The sequence below is a fragment of the Eulemur rufifrons genome, chromosome 8, assembly GCF_041146395.1.
Source record: "Eulemur rufifrons isolate Redbay chromosome 8, OSU_ERuf_1, whole genome shotgun sequence".
Lineage (NCBI taxonomy): Eukaryota > Metazoa > Chordata > Mammalia > Primates > Lemuridae > Eulemur > Eulemur rufifrons.
Window position 1 is genome coordinate 116,924,793 of NC_090990.1, and position 14,528 is coordinate 116,939,320.

Here is a 14,528-nt window from a genome sequence, read left to right on the forward strand (position 1 = left end):
TTCCTGTGCCCCACGTTATTCCTGTCCCTGCTGCCTCTGCACTGGGAGGGCTCCTCCCTGCCTGGGGCCCTTGGCTTGATCCGGCTGGCATTTGTCTTTGATGACTCACTTCTGGAAAGGCTATGGGCTCCTGTGGCCACGACAGTCTCTCTGAGAGGTCTGAGTCTGCATTCTCTCAGTCACCACGTTCTCTGTCCGGGAACAGTGCTCTCCCACACGGCGCAGTGAGGCTGGCTTGCTGCGAGGCTTAGATACCCTCTGGTGGAAGGGGTCTCTGTGTGCTTGGAATCCAAACTTACAGACCTTTTATTGGGCAATGTTCAGGGTGATTTCATTTAAGCACTGAAGCATCCAATACCGTACATGAGCTTTGCCAGGCCCTGCAGATACAATGCCCACAAGGAGGTCAGGGTCTAGTATGAAAGCCTGTGGGCTACACAGCCACACGGCGTACCCAGAAGAGGGTGTTGATAGAGATCACAAGGTAGCAGGGTGGGCAAAGGAGAAAGTGCTCACCCTATCTGGGAGGGGTCATAGAAGGAACAAGATTCCAAATTCTTTGACATTTCTCCCCATGAGAGGCACAGTCTGTGTCTCTTCCCCATGAATCTGGGTTAGCTTCTGATGATGTTGAGTGGCAGAATATGACTGAATTAGCCCTGTGAGTTCCGAGGCCAGGTCATAAAAGGCATCTTGTTCACTGGAATAAGATGTCTGACCACTCTACAGCTACTATGCCAGTGAGGCTACGTGTAGGCTCTATGGTGGACAATCCCAGCTGAACTTGGCCTTTGATCACCTCCACCAAGGTACCCGCCATGTGGGTGATGAAGCCACTTGGGAGTGGGTCCTCCAGTCCCAGCTGCCAGTCCTCTGTCATTTGAGTCACCCCTAACTGAGGTGCCAGACATCATGGAGGACAGTCAAGCCATCCTTACTTGTCATCCACTAAGTTTTGGGGTGGTTCGTGACATAGCAATTCTATCTGGAATGTGGAATCCAAAATAAGGCACTTCAACTGGGTCTTAAGGGATGAGGTCACCACGGGGGCACAATGGGGAAGCACACATCAGGCAGAAGGGACAACACATGCAAAAGCACAGAGGACGTCAGAGACTGGTGCCTTCAGGAAATAGCAATGGCTTGTACTCAGCTGGAGCACAGGCTGGCAAGCACGATGAAGCTGAAGAAATACACGGAGACAGATAATACGGAGCCTCACATGCCTTCATCAGGCTTATGTCCGCTCAGGCTAATTTAAAATCACTGCTGCCCCGCCATTCCTGGTGATTTACTCATGCCCTGAGGACTTCGTAGTGAAATCAATTGTTGGGCAATACTTGAGATGCTGTCTATACATAGAAATGAAAGAAGCTCTTTATTTCCTATGTCACTGAGCACAGGCTTCCAGTTTCAATGTATTTCAGTAAAATTTCAGTTGTGAGTGTGACAAGACAGTCCTCCAGTGTCCGTTATATTGCCCCCAAAAGAAGGATGCAGGTGTCAGCCTTCTGGAATGCTATGACTTCCAGGGGACAGTGTGGACCAGAACTTGGTGGTGGGGGGGGGGACGTCTCTTAGGAGAGAGCTAAGATTGCTATACTCCTTGAAATTCTCCGTTCCCATACCTCCATCACATTTTTTTCCGAACTTACCAATTCCTTTTACTTTCCGTAGGAACAAAAGCTTTTTCCCTCCCTGGAAGGGAGGATCCCATTCTGTATTCTTGTTGAGGCAAGTTTAGAAGTACCTTGCTCCGTGCTGCAGGATACTGTAGCGCGTTTCCATAACACATTTAAAGGCTCACTCCTTAAAATTGTCACGTCTGGAGAGCCCTAGATAAGTCAGCAAGGACACAGACGTGATCACTCTCTCCTGCCCCTAGTATTACAGGCAGCTATCAATTCCAGCTCATTTAGGCTGATCCAATCCCAGCACCAAAAGCTATTTCCATATTATTACACTAAACTGGAAATTACAGAGGCTGTGTATTCCTCGGCAAAGTCTCCAATTTAAGCTTATAACTTAGCACTAGGTTATTAGTGACATGCATCATTATTCTCAAGATACATCCTACCTGCAACATTTTGTTCTCAAATCCTTTGGAGGGGCTGCTCAGATTCTCCGCTAGGCAAGCTGCACTGTTCATGTTAATGTGCTCTTACCACAGGCTTTAAAATTAATTTTTGATCATTGATTCCTTACATTAACAGCCCCCTGAGCCCTTCTAGTGGGTAAAGAAACATCGCAGAGCGCGGCCACAGAGTGGATCAGTGGGCAGGCTGGAGTTAGAACGAACCCGGCTTTAATTAAGTGGGATCTCGCAGGGCCTCAGAGCGACTGTTGGAGGCCACAACCGGGAGCTGACAAGAAAAACGAGACCCTCATTTCTATTTTTCTTTTAGTCTGGATGTAGCTGGTTTCAGTCAAATAATTCAATTTAGGAAAAACCAAATATTCAAGTTGAGGAATGATACATGCAACCCATTCAATTGTTTTTATTGAATCAGGAAAGTAAACAAAAGAGGTTTGACTATTTACCTGCTCCAAAACATTTAACTGCTCGCTCCAGAAAACCTCTGAGGTCTTTGCCAGCTGTATGATTCTATTATTTTATCATTTTGTCAGCGAAAACAGTTGGATTTAGAGACCAGAATTTCTAATAAATAGCTAGAATTGCTTGAGTTGGGGAAGCTAGTGAAATAAATGCTTTAGCCATATTTTTTGGCTAAATTGAAAATCTGTGGTTTCAACTCCCATTTCCTGAATGTGAACCTCAGATTAGATAGTTTCACATGCATTTTTCTCATTTAATTCTCACCACAACCCTGTGGGGTAAGAATCATGATGCCCATTTTAATGTTGGTCAACTGAGCCTCAGGGAAGGGGAATTAGGTTAAGGCAAGCCAGTTTCTCATTAAACTGCAGTGAGGTTTTTAATTAGCTTATGCCAGTGGTTCTTAAAGGGTGAAGTCAGGATCAGCAGTATCAATCTCACCTGGGAACTAGTTGCAAATTAAACCCTTCGGCTCCACCCCGGACCCACTGAATCAGAATCTCTGGGGCTTGACTCCAGCCAACGGTGCTGCTAAAGCCCTCCAGGTGATTCTGATTCACACTCAGCTTAGAGAATGATTAGCTAAAGGGCTAAATATGACAAAGATTGAGAAACACAGATGTTTCTATTTAAAAAAAAGCAATATGGCAAAATCTGAAATCAGAAAAGGTAAATTGGGGTACATCGATCACATTAGAAAGGACTGTTCACTTTTTAAAAAAGTATACACCACAAGTTTTAATTAGGAATACTCCCTAATGGATTTAAAATGAGATCCAATCTGTAAATCTTTAATGTATATACATTTTCTCTTCGGGAATTCGCTTTATTTTGGTTTTTATTTCTATTACTTAATACAGTGATTGACTTATATTACATTATTTAAATATAATGAGAGGCAAAGACACTCAAATTTGTGTTATACTTTGTTGCTTCAATCAACAGAGCAGTGCCTGGTATATTAGTAGATGCTCAGTGAGTATTTGTGAATGCACAAATCGCACCCATTGCATGCAAGGTCCTCTGTGTATCTGTATGTGTCATGTTATTAATATCATGTTAGATTAATATTAATCTAACAGGAGAGATAACAAGTGAGTCACCTGGATAAATCACACATGGCAGGCACTAACTGATGAGTCAAACCTTTAAGCAGGGATAGAAGAAGTGAGATGGTTTGACAAGCTTTCTTCGAAAGACAGAACTTGAGTTGAAGTAGGATTTTTATAGGTGGAATGTTGAAAGGCATTCCAGGTTTTTTAAAAAAAGACCTAACTAAAGTCAAGAAGATGATAATGGGCAGGGCATTCTCAAGGCTTGTGGTTTGGACAAATGTACTGGGCCCAGTGTGAAGATGGGTTTTGAGTCCAAGGTACGAAGTGAGCAGTTTTTCCTAAACAACTGTGCTCACGCACCAGAGGTGGCTGGTGGCCAGTGACTGGTGCAGGTCTAGAGGATCAGGTGGGAATGTAAGTGACTCACATAGTCAGAACAGTGCTTACAACGTAGGGAAGCTTACAGACGGTTAGGAAGACCTTGCTTCTGATCGAATGCTTGTAAACTAGAATAATCATAAAAATGAAACAAACCAGTCAAAAAGAAAATGACTTTTTGCGATTCAATGCAAGCGTGTTCCTCTGTCACACATAATTTATTTTACTTTTTATACATTTTATGACAAGTGTGGGAAAGAAACAGTTGGAGCCCTTTCTAGTAAAATGTCTGCAGTAGAGAAAAATCAGTGTGGAGCTTCTCACAACCTTGAGGGCAGCATCAGAACCCATATTATTGCACTTTTTCAGAGTGTGATCACATTTCCAGTGACAGAATCTGACTAATGGAGACTAATCTATGTGGTAACATCGTCAAATAGGCAAGTGTCAATTCAACTGAATGCTGCCTGCCTGTAATTCGAAGCAGCCCTCATTATCAATAATATAAATATAGGTATTTGATTGTAATTGCAAATATCTTGCGTGCATTAAAGTGAAAATTTACATGAAAAAAAATCTACATTATCAGATTGAATTAAAATGATATATCTCTAATTGCCATAGTTTCATTATCATTGAATTGGAACCAGCTATGAGGTCTGAGACTTTTATTATCAAAATATTAATGCGAATATTTAAAATATTCAGAAACATAGATTCTCCTAGAAGCCTTATTTGGGACCCTTTACTGAAACCAATATCCTTTAAACCTAAAAGGAAGGTTGGTCCATGCACCCCGATCCCGATGATGTGAGGCTCCTTTGGTCCTACAGGCTGCCATGAGATCAATATGCCAAAGTTGCCAAGATATTTTGATCATTTGGCGCTCACACTATAGTCCTGATCTGAGCCACTTTCATTTTTATTTCATATCTGCCTTCTCGAACCATGGATATGTCAATATATATACATGTATATTATGTATTTTATATGTATGTGTGTACATATATATATATATATAAAAAAATATGTATTTCCACAAAAGGGAATATAAATGCCTTTAGCAGCTCTGGTAGAGATAAAGTCAGTATGAAATGAATAAATAGCTAATTACTAAAAAAAATGTGCTTTCATATACCTTCATGTCCTTATCATTCATCCCCTGACAACAATTTATGGTTTAATGAGACCTTCCACAGCAGGTGTAAATCTTAATCTTAGGACTCAGACCAGTCATTCTTATACTTTTAGGTTTTTCCTAAAATAAAAAAAGAAAAATTTTACCCAGAAAAAAAATAGTACATACACAAAATCTTATACACAATTTAAAACACCTCCCTGATAGATTCCCTACATTGCCCTTCCCTAATCTGCTTTGAATTCTAGGTGTAGGTCTGGTTTTTTTTTTTTTTTTTTGAGACAGAGTCTTGCTCTGTTGCTGGGGCTAGAGTGAGTGCCGTGGCGTCAGCCTAGCTCACAGCAACCTCAAACTCCTGGGCTCAAGCGATTCTCCTGCCTCAGCCTCCCGGGTAGCTGGGAATACAGGCATGCGCCACCATGCCCGGCTAATTTTTTCTATATATATTTTAGTTGGCCAGATAATTTCTTTCTATTTTTTTAGTAGAGATGGGGGGGGTCTTGCTCTTGCTCAGGCTGGTCTTTATTTTTTTTTTTTTTTTTTGAGACAGAGTCTCACTTTGTTGCCCTGGCTAGAGTGAGTGCCGTGGCGTCAGCCTAGCTCACAGCAACCTCAAACTCCTGGGCTTAAGCGATCCTACTGCCTCAGCCTCCCGAGTGGCTGGGACTACAGACATGCACCACCATGCCCGGCTAATTTTTTCTCTATATATTTTTAGTTGGCCATATAATTTCTTTCTATTTTTAGTAGAGACGGGGTCTCGCTCTTGCTCAGGCTGGTCTCGAACTCTTGACCTCGAGCGATCCACCCGCCTCGGCCTCCCAGAGTGCTAGGATTACAGGCGTGAGCCACCGCGCCCGGCCGCTCAGGCTGGTCTTGAACTCCTGACTTTGAGCGATCCATCCGCCTCGGCCTCCCAGAGTGCTAGGATTACAGGCCCGGCCGAGAAGTTCTGTTTTTAAGAGTCACTTACTGTAATGTGTTGTTCTGGGTCTACTTGGCAGACTGAGAACCAATTGATCAGAATGCATTTAGATTTGACTGCTTTCCCAATTATGAATTGTAATTACACAGGATGTAAACACAAGTTTAAGTGGTTGTAAAGCTGCTCCAATATTTGTCATGCTATTAATTTAATAAATGAAATATTTAGCTGGGGTCTTTATAATTAAGCGTCAACTCCCTGAAAGATTCTTGCAAATGTTGTCATACTATATTGGGACACCCCCCCACCCCTCCACACACCTTGTTTTTCCAAAGGGAGAGAAAAAGAGACGGAGAGTGATGACACTAATCTCTTTGCCTCTAGGTGTTTATCACACCATGAAAGCCAAAACAATTACTCAGGGCTTCATGGGGTAGTCATGACTGGTAAATAGCAAAATGCTATTTCCTTGGAGAATGTTTTCTTGCAGTGTTTCACACTGGCAGAGGGAAAACCATTCCCCACCAGGAGCAGCCCTCCTTCAGAGCGCAAATACAAACGAACAAAAATGACATTATGTTCTTGCCTGCCTGGGGCAAAAAGAATCACCTATTCTTAATAGGACTTCAGGTGTGTGATTTTCTGCCATTTTCCTTCTTTTATGAGATTAGAATGACTGCCCCTTGTAAGAGAAAAGCTGTAATGTAGTACTATCAGGGAGGCTGGAGGATACAACCGTAGTACATTATGTCATAACTTGACACATTCTTGCCATGCAGGAATTTCAGAATCTATTCAGACAGAGGTAGGAGGGGTAGTAATTATTTTTTCTCTTTCCTCAATTTTTTTTTCCCAATAAAATTCATAGTTCGCTAGTTAAATAATAGTTAAAAGTTACGCCTTTGAAAAAATGGGACTAAGTTAAGAAAATGGGGATTCTTTTTACTTCCTATCCTCTGCAGTTTGCTTCAGCCAGCCAAGCTAAATCTTTAGCGTTAACATAATTAGATTTTGCAGAATAATGGCCCATTTTACCAGCTATCATTTCGGGTTAATAAAAATATCACATAATTTTAAATGTTACCACTCCATTTTAATTCATCTATCAATTAAAAACAGCTTTTGGATGATGGAAAATGGCAGAGGGGGATTCCAGCATTTATTAAATGCTCAACTATTTAAATCTAAACAGCCCTTAAAATCATTTTAGTCTTTCTGCTAGACTTGTTTCAGGACCTGCTCTAAAAATATACTAGGGGCAGAATTTTTCTGCCATAATAGATCTCAAGTAACTGAAATTTATTCAATATTATTATGAGTTTTTCACAGATGTTATTTTCTCATTCCTGTTAAATGCAATAATCCGATTTATACGATTTCTGTTTCTTGGTTATTTGATTCTTCAGACGTAAAATGAAGATGGTAACATGTGAGTTATACCTTGCCAGGTACTGTGAAGAGTAAAAGTTCACTATGTCCCCAGGATTATCGGTGAAAATTCAAAATATGATGGTTGGCATTATTAATTCTTTCTGACATCATATTTGTAATATGTTTATGTGAAGTTTATGCTGGGAATTTGTCAGCATTTGTTTTAGGTAACTAAAGCAAAAAGCTACTCTTAGGGGAAGAAAATAAAAACATAGTTAAAAGTGAAAAATCGTTCTATATGGAAATGGTCAGAACTGACAGAATATTTGTCAGATGAGCATTTGATATGTCCTAGAAACAAAATTGATTAGAATCTAGTTTTTATTTCCTGAGGCAAAGAAAGAGTTGTGCAGGACCAGATACTTGAATCGGAACCCTGAGGGTGCTCCTTATCTGTATTTCTCAGCCCTATATATTAAGACCGTCCAGTTGGATTTCCTAAAACCAAACAAACAAACCTGGTTATTCATATCATTCTAAGATGCAGTTTAGTTGCTGCCACCATTGCCAACCCATCCTTATCAACTAAGGCTGGGGGTACAAATGGTAGGCACAGAACTCTAGTTCAGATTCTTGAAGCTGAGCTTTGAATCGCACCCGATCATGAATGCCCGTAGAGTTCATACCGAACATACAGAGCACCTAGTACCCACATATCCTGTTCAATCTTGTGAGCAGAGACACTCTTAAATAGGTATTATATTTAGAATTTAACAATAGGTGAAGTACAACAATCCATTTCCCATATCGCACAGAGCACCCCATTGCAGAATACTGGGTCTTTACAACCCAATAAACCCAATAATACTGGATGGCAGAGGGTGAAGGAGATGGAACAAAAGATTTGATGTCAGAATTTCCTCACAGCTGACCCCAATTCATCCCAAATTTCTTACACTCCAGTAAAGCCACAGGTCCAAGGAAGGGTGAGGTGAGCATTAACTGCAGGGACAGTTGAACTATGGGGCAGATGCCTTCTTTCAACCTGGACTTTTCTTTATGTTACGAGGTGAGTGATTTGTGCCAGCTTAGGGATTGGATTCAAGGGTACCTCAGGCAGATCCACGCCAAATGTTTACAGGGCCCAGGGCAAAAGTACCAACGGAGGCCCATGTGCCTTAGGTGTAAGTATTTAAAGATTATATATCGAGCTAACAAAGTGTTAAATAAAATACATCCCACCCTGCTACTTTGACACATATGCTTTCATAACGACTGGAAACCCAAGTATAGATGTAGGATCCTTAGACTGCTCAGACTGGCCTGGAGGTGTCCCTTGTCTCTCTCCTTCCTGCCCCTCACCCCCCTCTTCTCCAAGCATTCTGGTTTTCACTGCAAGGACCCTCTCCTTGCGCGTGTGTGAATTCCCCAGAGAACACTCCAGGCCCCAGGGATTAATCCACCTATACAGGTGCACCCTCTGCCGCCCGATGTGCCCAGGGATGTGCACTCTTGATGCAGCCTGCTTTCAGGACTTTGGCCCCCCAGAGGAGGCCCACACGTGCCCTACGAGTGGGGGGAGGACATCTGAATAGGAAACTCTGGGTTCCTGGCATCTGAGACAAAGCTGGAGGAGGGTCAGAGACCCTCTTTGCTGGACTGACGTTCTTCCTCTAGGCTGTGCACACGGTCAGAAATAAATCCCTTCCACAGCACAGCAGGCCATGTTCACTACTTTCCTATAAACAGCAACACTTTCTAGATAGCTGAACCTTTGTCCCATGTTTTGAAATTTTATGCTCATCAATAGCGTTGATGGAAGGAATTATACTTTTACGCTGTGGAAAAGTTGATAGATTAACTCATATGCAAGATTATATTAACCACCTTTAGGGATATAGCCAAGCAGAAAAAAGAACAAGTATTAGGACCTCAAATGTGTGAACAACTGAGTACCCCCTTCTCACCCCAATCCTGTACTGAGGACATAACACTGTCGACGAAACCAGCTTTGTCAGAAGGCTGGAAAGCAGCAGGTGAATAAAGTCCACTGAGTTGGCGTTTCTTCAAAGGAATAGGCCCTTTAGAAGAACTTGAGAATCCAGATTGAAAAGAACATTTCATTTCCATTTGTTGTATACCTAAAAGTGAATTTTTATTAAAAGCAGATCACATCGCTTCAGGAAATTCAGAAAACTATATCTAAATACACTGAACGCAAGATATTCCTAATCAATTTAGATTCTTATAGCCTCATAAAGATAAAATGCAGATGAATTGATTTAGATCAGGCCTTCATTAAATTTTAGAATGAGCTTATGGGATCCCACATATTGAAATGCGCAGTGTCTGATTCCTGAGCACTGTGACAAAGGCATGAGTGGGTGACGATAAAGTGCATCGATGCCGGAAATAACACGGGCTGCCTTTGGTTTGTGCTAATAATCTATAGGACAACTTAAATTCTAATTTCAACATTAGAAATCCACCTCATTATAAGTCATCTCTAACTCCCTATGTTATCAGAATTTTCATGTGTATTCTTTGGTGAGCCTGAAACATAATTTTCTATTTATACTTCCAGAGTAAATCTCCAATTTCTGGTTGGCCACTCTGGCACTAAGCCAAAGCTCTAATTTATTTCCATCTTTTCTTATTTCTCACATCTAAAGAGACTGTTGGTTTGAATAACAAACATCCAATAGACTTAGTCGTGGGGTGGCAGGCGGCACAGGCATTACCTGTTTACCTTTTATTGCCTTCTTTGAATTGGCTTTTCTGGGAACAAAACCTATGAGACATGCTGTTCCCTCATCTAGCTTTTTCCCAGGTTATTTATCAGGAGACATTTCAGCGCCCCCCTCCCCTGTTTCAGCAAGGAGTGGCAGCAGGGTGAAGAATGCAGACTGGAACTAGCCTTGCGACCTATCACTATCATAACTTATTGTTCTACCCAGTCATGTAGAACTTCATTGTCTTTAAGACTCTGGCTTGGGCTGATAATTGTTTCTGATTCCAGGAGATGCTGCGGCAAACACATTTGTAACCTGTAGGACAACAGTGTGCTGGGAATGAAATACACACTGTGTTAGCCTCTTTGAAACTTTGTGGTGGTTCTTCCCCACCTGCCTCCCCTTGCGTAATTGGCCTAATAAAAGGCAGAAACAAGAATTTATTACACCTTGGGCAGTACTTAAAACAAACTTTATTCTCAGGAACAGCAGTTATGTCTATTCGCTGCTGTGTATTTTGATATTTCCTATAAATACTTAGTCTGAATATATTCAAAGTCAAATTGCTAATCACTCAGTTTCCCTGCTACTTTCCTGGTTCCCCAGGTTGCCTCTTATGACACTCCATGTAAACACTGTATTTGGAAAGATACATAGATCAGCATCCCTAGAGTCACATGATCACCATCAATCTGTGAAAATAGCATGACTTAAAAATAAAAGTCTCTTAGTACTCTGCCAACAGGCTTTGGCATAATCTTGGCAATCACTTAGATTTTTTTTTTTTCCTGTTGTAATTTTTCCCAAGTAGAAATAGTCTCATATTTTGCAGAACTTGTCCAAGCTAGTGAACATCAATCCATCTTCCTGGGTACTAAATTCGTCAGCTGAATGTATTCAGTCCACACCGAAATCAGTAAAGTGAGTGTGAAACTGCTTGGTGGCTGCTCCTTTCATCTTAAGAAATTGCAATACAAATTCCTGAAATCGTTTATGCAGGAATTTTTATTCTTTAAATCTTCCAGTGTTAAAGCAACAAGAAAACATTTAGAATGTCCTTTGGTGGAATCTTATTACACTTGTTATATATGTAAACTGATATTCTTTGATGCCAGCACGTCCGTTGCCCTTACAGAGAAATCTCTGCACAATGAAACAAAACAGAACAAAAAGAGGACAAAATAAAAGGTCAGTCTTTGCTGATTTGAATTAGATACATCAACAGATTGTCTGGTAACACAAATTGGCAATAATACAAAAAATCTACATATTACAGTATTTCAAGAAAAATAACTTCATTTGAATACAAAAGGATAGATACACTCTCTCTTTTTCCTATAGCCACTCTTGTATAGTGGGTGCGCGCACTGGGAGGGCTCAGTGCTGCTGAGATATACAGGGGTATGACTGGCTTGCACTTTTGGAAGGGGCTGTTACACGTGTGCATCACTAACATCAGACAAAGAAATCTTTCAACCAACAAGGGTTACAGAGCAACGTTCACTAAAGCACAGGTTGGAAGGGGTTCAGGGGCTGAAGCAGGCCAATATGGCAGCTTGTAACGGGTTTCCTTATGCCCACAATGCACCTGACAGCAAAGAATGCTATTTGGTTGGTCCACACACTGGGCAGAGTGGTACGAGGGTGCACCACGTAGAGTAGCGAATGTTTTTAGGTTGGTTGATTTGTTTGTTTGTTTTTTTGTCTTTCCTGTTTGGGGGGCTGTCGCAGCCTTTCCAATCCACAATATGCTCTGCAGCTGGCAATGTGATTTGCGGTGATAGTATCAACAGCTGCCAACTCCTCTGGAGTCAGAAATTAACAGTCTTGACTCGGATGTGCTGTCCACGGCTGATAAATATGGCTTAGTTCGGTTAGGCCTTCTTAGTTTGTACACTGAGTGGGGCTGTCTGTGTGTGTGTGTGTGTGTGTGTGTGTGTTTCCTATGTCAGTAGCAAATGCTTGGGTGGTGTTTGCTTCCCCACGGCACGGGCCTGTCCGGTGGCTGGACGCGAAGCCTAGAACCCCAGGGTGCTGGCCGTCCCCAGCAGCGCGGGCAGCAGCAGCGGCAGCAGCAGCAGCGCGGGGCAGCCGTGCGGGGGCGCGCCCTGGCCCGAGCCGGAGCCGCAGCTGCCCGCCTCCTCGCACCGCAGCTTCTCGCAGAGGATGCCCGTGTACGCGGCCGGGCACAGGCAGCGCACGTTGTTGTGGCACGTCCCTCCGTTCTGGCAGTGCAGGAGCTCGTTGTCGCAGACATTCGCTGCAGAATGAGGGGGAGGGTGGGGGGTGGGCGCGGGGAGGAGAAGCAGAATCAATTTAAGTTCATCTGGTACATCATGTTTTCAGCTTCAAAAAAATCTCTATCGATCTTGTGCTCCCCCCTCCCCCCGCAACAAACGAAGCTTGTGACTCCAGTTTCCAAACAAATGTAGTTTGCTGCCTTTTTTTTTTTTTTTTTTATCATATTAGTCCTTTTCGTATAGATTTTTTTTTTTTTTTGCTGCAATCTTGGATATTATCATTGTCCATTTCAGGCTTATCAAATACAAAGTAATGCAATACTCCTGGTTTGGCAGTATCTTCACTTCATGGAACTGGGACCTGTTGTGACCTCCTGGGTTTTTAAAGGACAAGTGCCTGATACAAGAATGCAGAGCTTTGAAGTCAGATGAATGGTATTTAAAATGCAAAGCAGTGTTGCTAAAATGAACAAGAACTTCTAAAAGGAGTGGGCCATTCCCCTCCTCCCCTCCCTGCCCCCGCCCCCCGGGTGATTCCAGCCGCTGCGTGCATGCAGACAGGGCCCACAGGGAGGCGGGAGGATGGAGGGGTTGAGATGTGGGAAAAGTAGCATGCTCCAGGCAGGCAGCAGCCAGATGCGAAGAGAGGAAGCTTGTTTCATGGGAGGAGTGTGAGGAAAAGCAGTCACATTTGTCCCTGACAGCCTATTAGGATTTTTATCACCTTGTAAATATGGGAAGTAGAGCCCAAGGTTACCTTGATTTCCAGGAATAGTAATAAATGCAATGGTGAAACCCTGATTATCAAAATGGCATTATGTCTATCAATTAATAGAATCAGTTTGAATAAAGCAATTCCAGAGTCTAAAATTCATCCATGGCCCCTGTCATGTAGCTTTCACCTCTAATAATTTCTTATTTCTTCCAAATTCTGGCTATCCTCATTAATTCTGTGTCTCCTATTCTTTTAGATAATCAAGGTTTCACTGATTTAGCAGAATGTTAAATAGAACCCAGGGAAATTAAAACAACAACAAAGAATAAAAGAGCCAAGAACACTTCCTAGAAACATATGCTGCTTAAGCACGTAACATATAGAACCACTCTGGAATGGGGGTGGGGGGCAGAGCAGAAAAAGTAGCTTTTCTTAAATTACAACATTTTTCATTTTTAAAAAAGTGTCATGGTCAAATTTTCCCAGGGATGCCACATGAATTAAATACACACACACTCATACACACCCCTAATGTTACTATTAAGTGCAAAGTATTAAAAGAAAAACACCCTCCAAGTAGTAACTCAATAGAGAATGTTGCGTTGTCCATTAATCGTGTTCAGTAGTCACGTCACCTTCAAGAGAAACTTCTTACACACAAACATGCTAATGCTCTGTGTGCAAATGAGCTGAGAAAAGATACTGGTGGATACCCACAGGGTTAATGACAAAGTGCCCTAAACAGGGTGCTGTTTTACCACCTTCTTCAACATTTCCTGGGTGACCTCTAATGCAGTTGCATAGCGTATTGGTATAATTTTCAAATGCATCCACATTTGCTATCTGTAAATGTCAGGAGTGACTATGAAGGCCTACTAAATCCTTCAGGCTCAAAATATTGATATACAAGGCAGTGTTCCATAGGTTCTAATGATTATATAAGCTACCTCTCATTGGGTGGCTTAGAAATCATGAATATTAGATCCAGATTATAGTATTTTATGAGTCACGGTTAAAAATGTCAAGATCTGTAACTGTAAAGCAAAGTCCACAAATGTAGAGTGGTTAGCCTCACGGTCAAAGCTGACAAAAGCCCTTGTTTTCTGACTGTAGTTAATCTGGAAAGCCATACATAGGTTTTCAGGATTTTGTTTTGCTTACACTTCAAGAAATATCTGTTTAATTGGGGCAACGTGGAATAAACAGATCCAAATAACTGTTTCCATTTAAAGTTAAAGATTCTCAGCATTTCTTGTTCCAGGAAGCAGATTGCTGAATGGGATATTTCCTTTCATTTGGGCACTAGAGGTAGGGAAATATCTGTTCCATCAATATCGATAATTGCTTGCCTTGAATAATTGAGAAGAAATCAATAGTTAATTAAATATCACTCCTCTTTAAAAAAAAAAAAAGCTAT

The 14,528-nt window shown here is 41.8% G+C and overlaps 1 protein-coding gene across 11 annotated transcripts in view; it reads right to left on the bottom strand.

Annotated features, from left to right (window-relative positions):
• Positions 1–8,143: 8,143 nt before the first annotated feature.
• NTNG1 (netrin G1) overlaps positions 8,144–14,528 on the bottom strand; it is a 320,172-nt gene continuing 313,787 nt past the window's right edge. For all 11 annotated transcript variants that reach the window (XM_069479083.1, XM_069479075.1, XM_069479076.1 and 8 more), the window contains one exon: positions 8,144–12,416. In XM_069479083.1, coding sequence (XP_069335184.1) covers positions 12,175–12,416 — 242 coding nt within the window. In that variant the 3' untranslated portion in view covers positions 8,144–12,174. The remainder of the gene's footprint in view (positions 12,417–14,528) is intronic.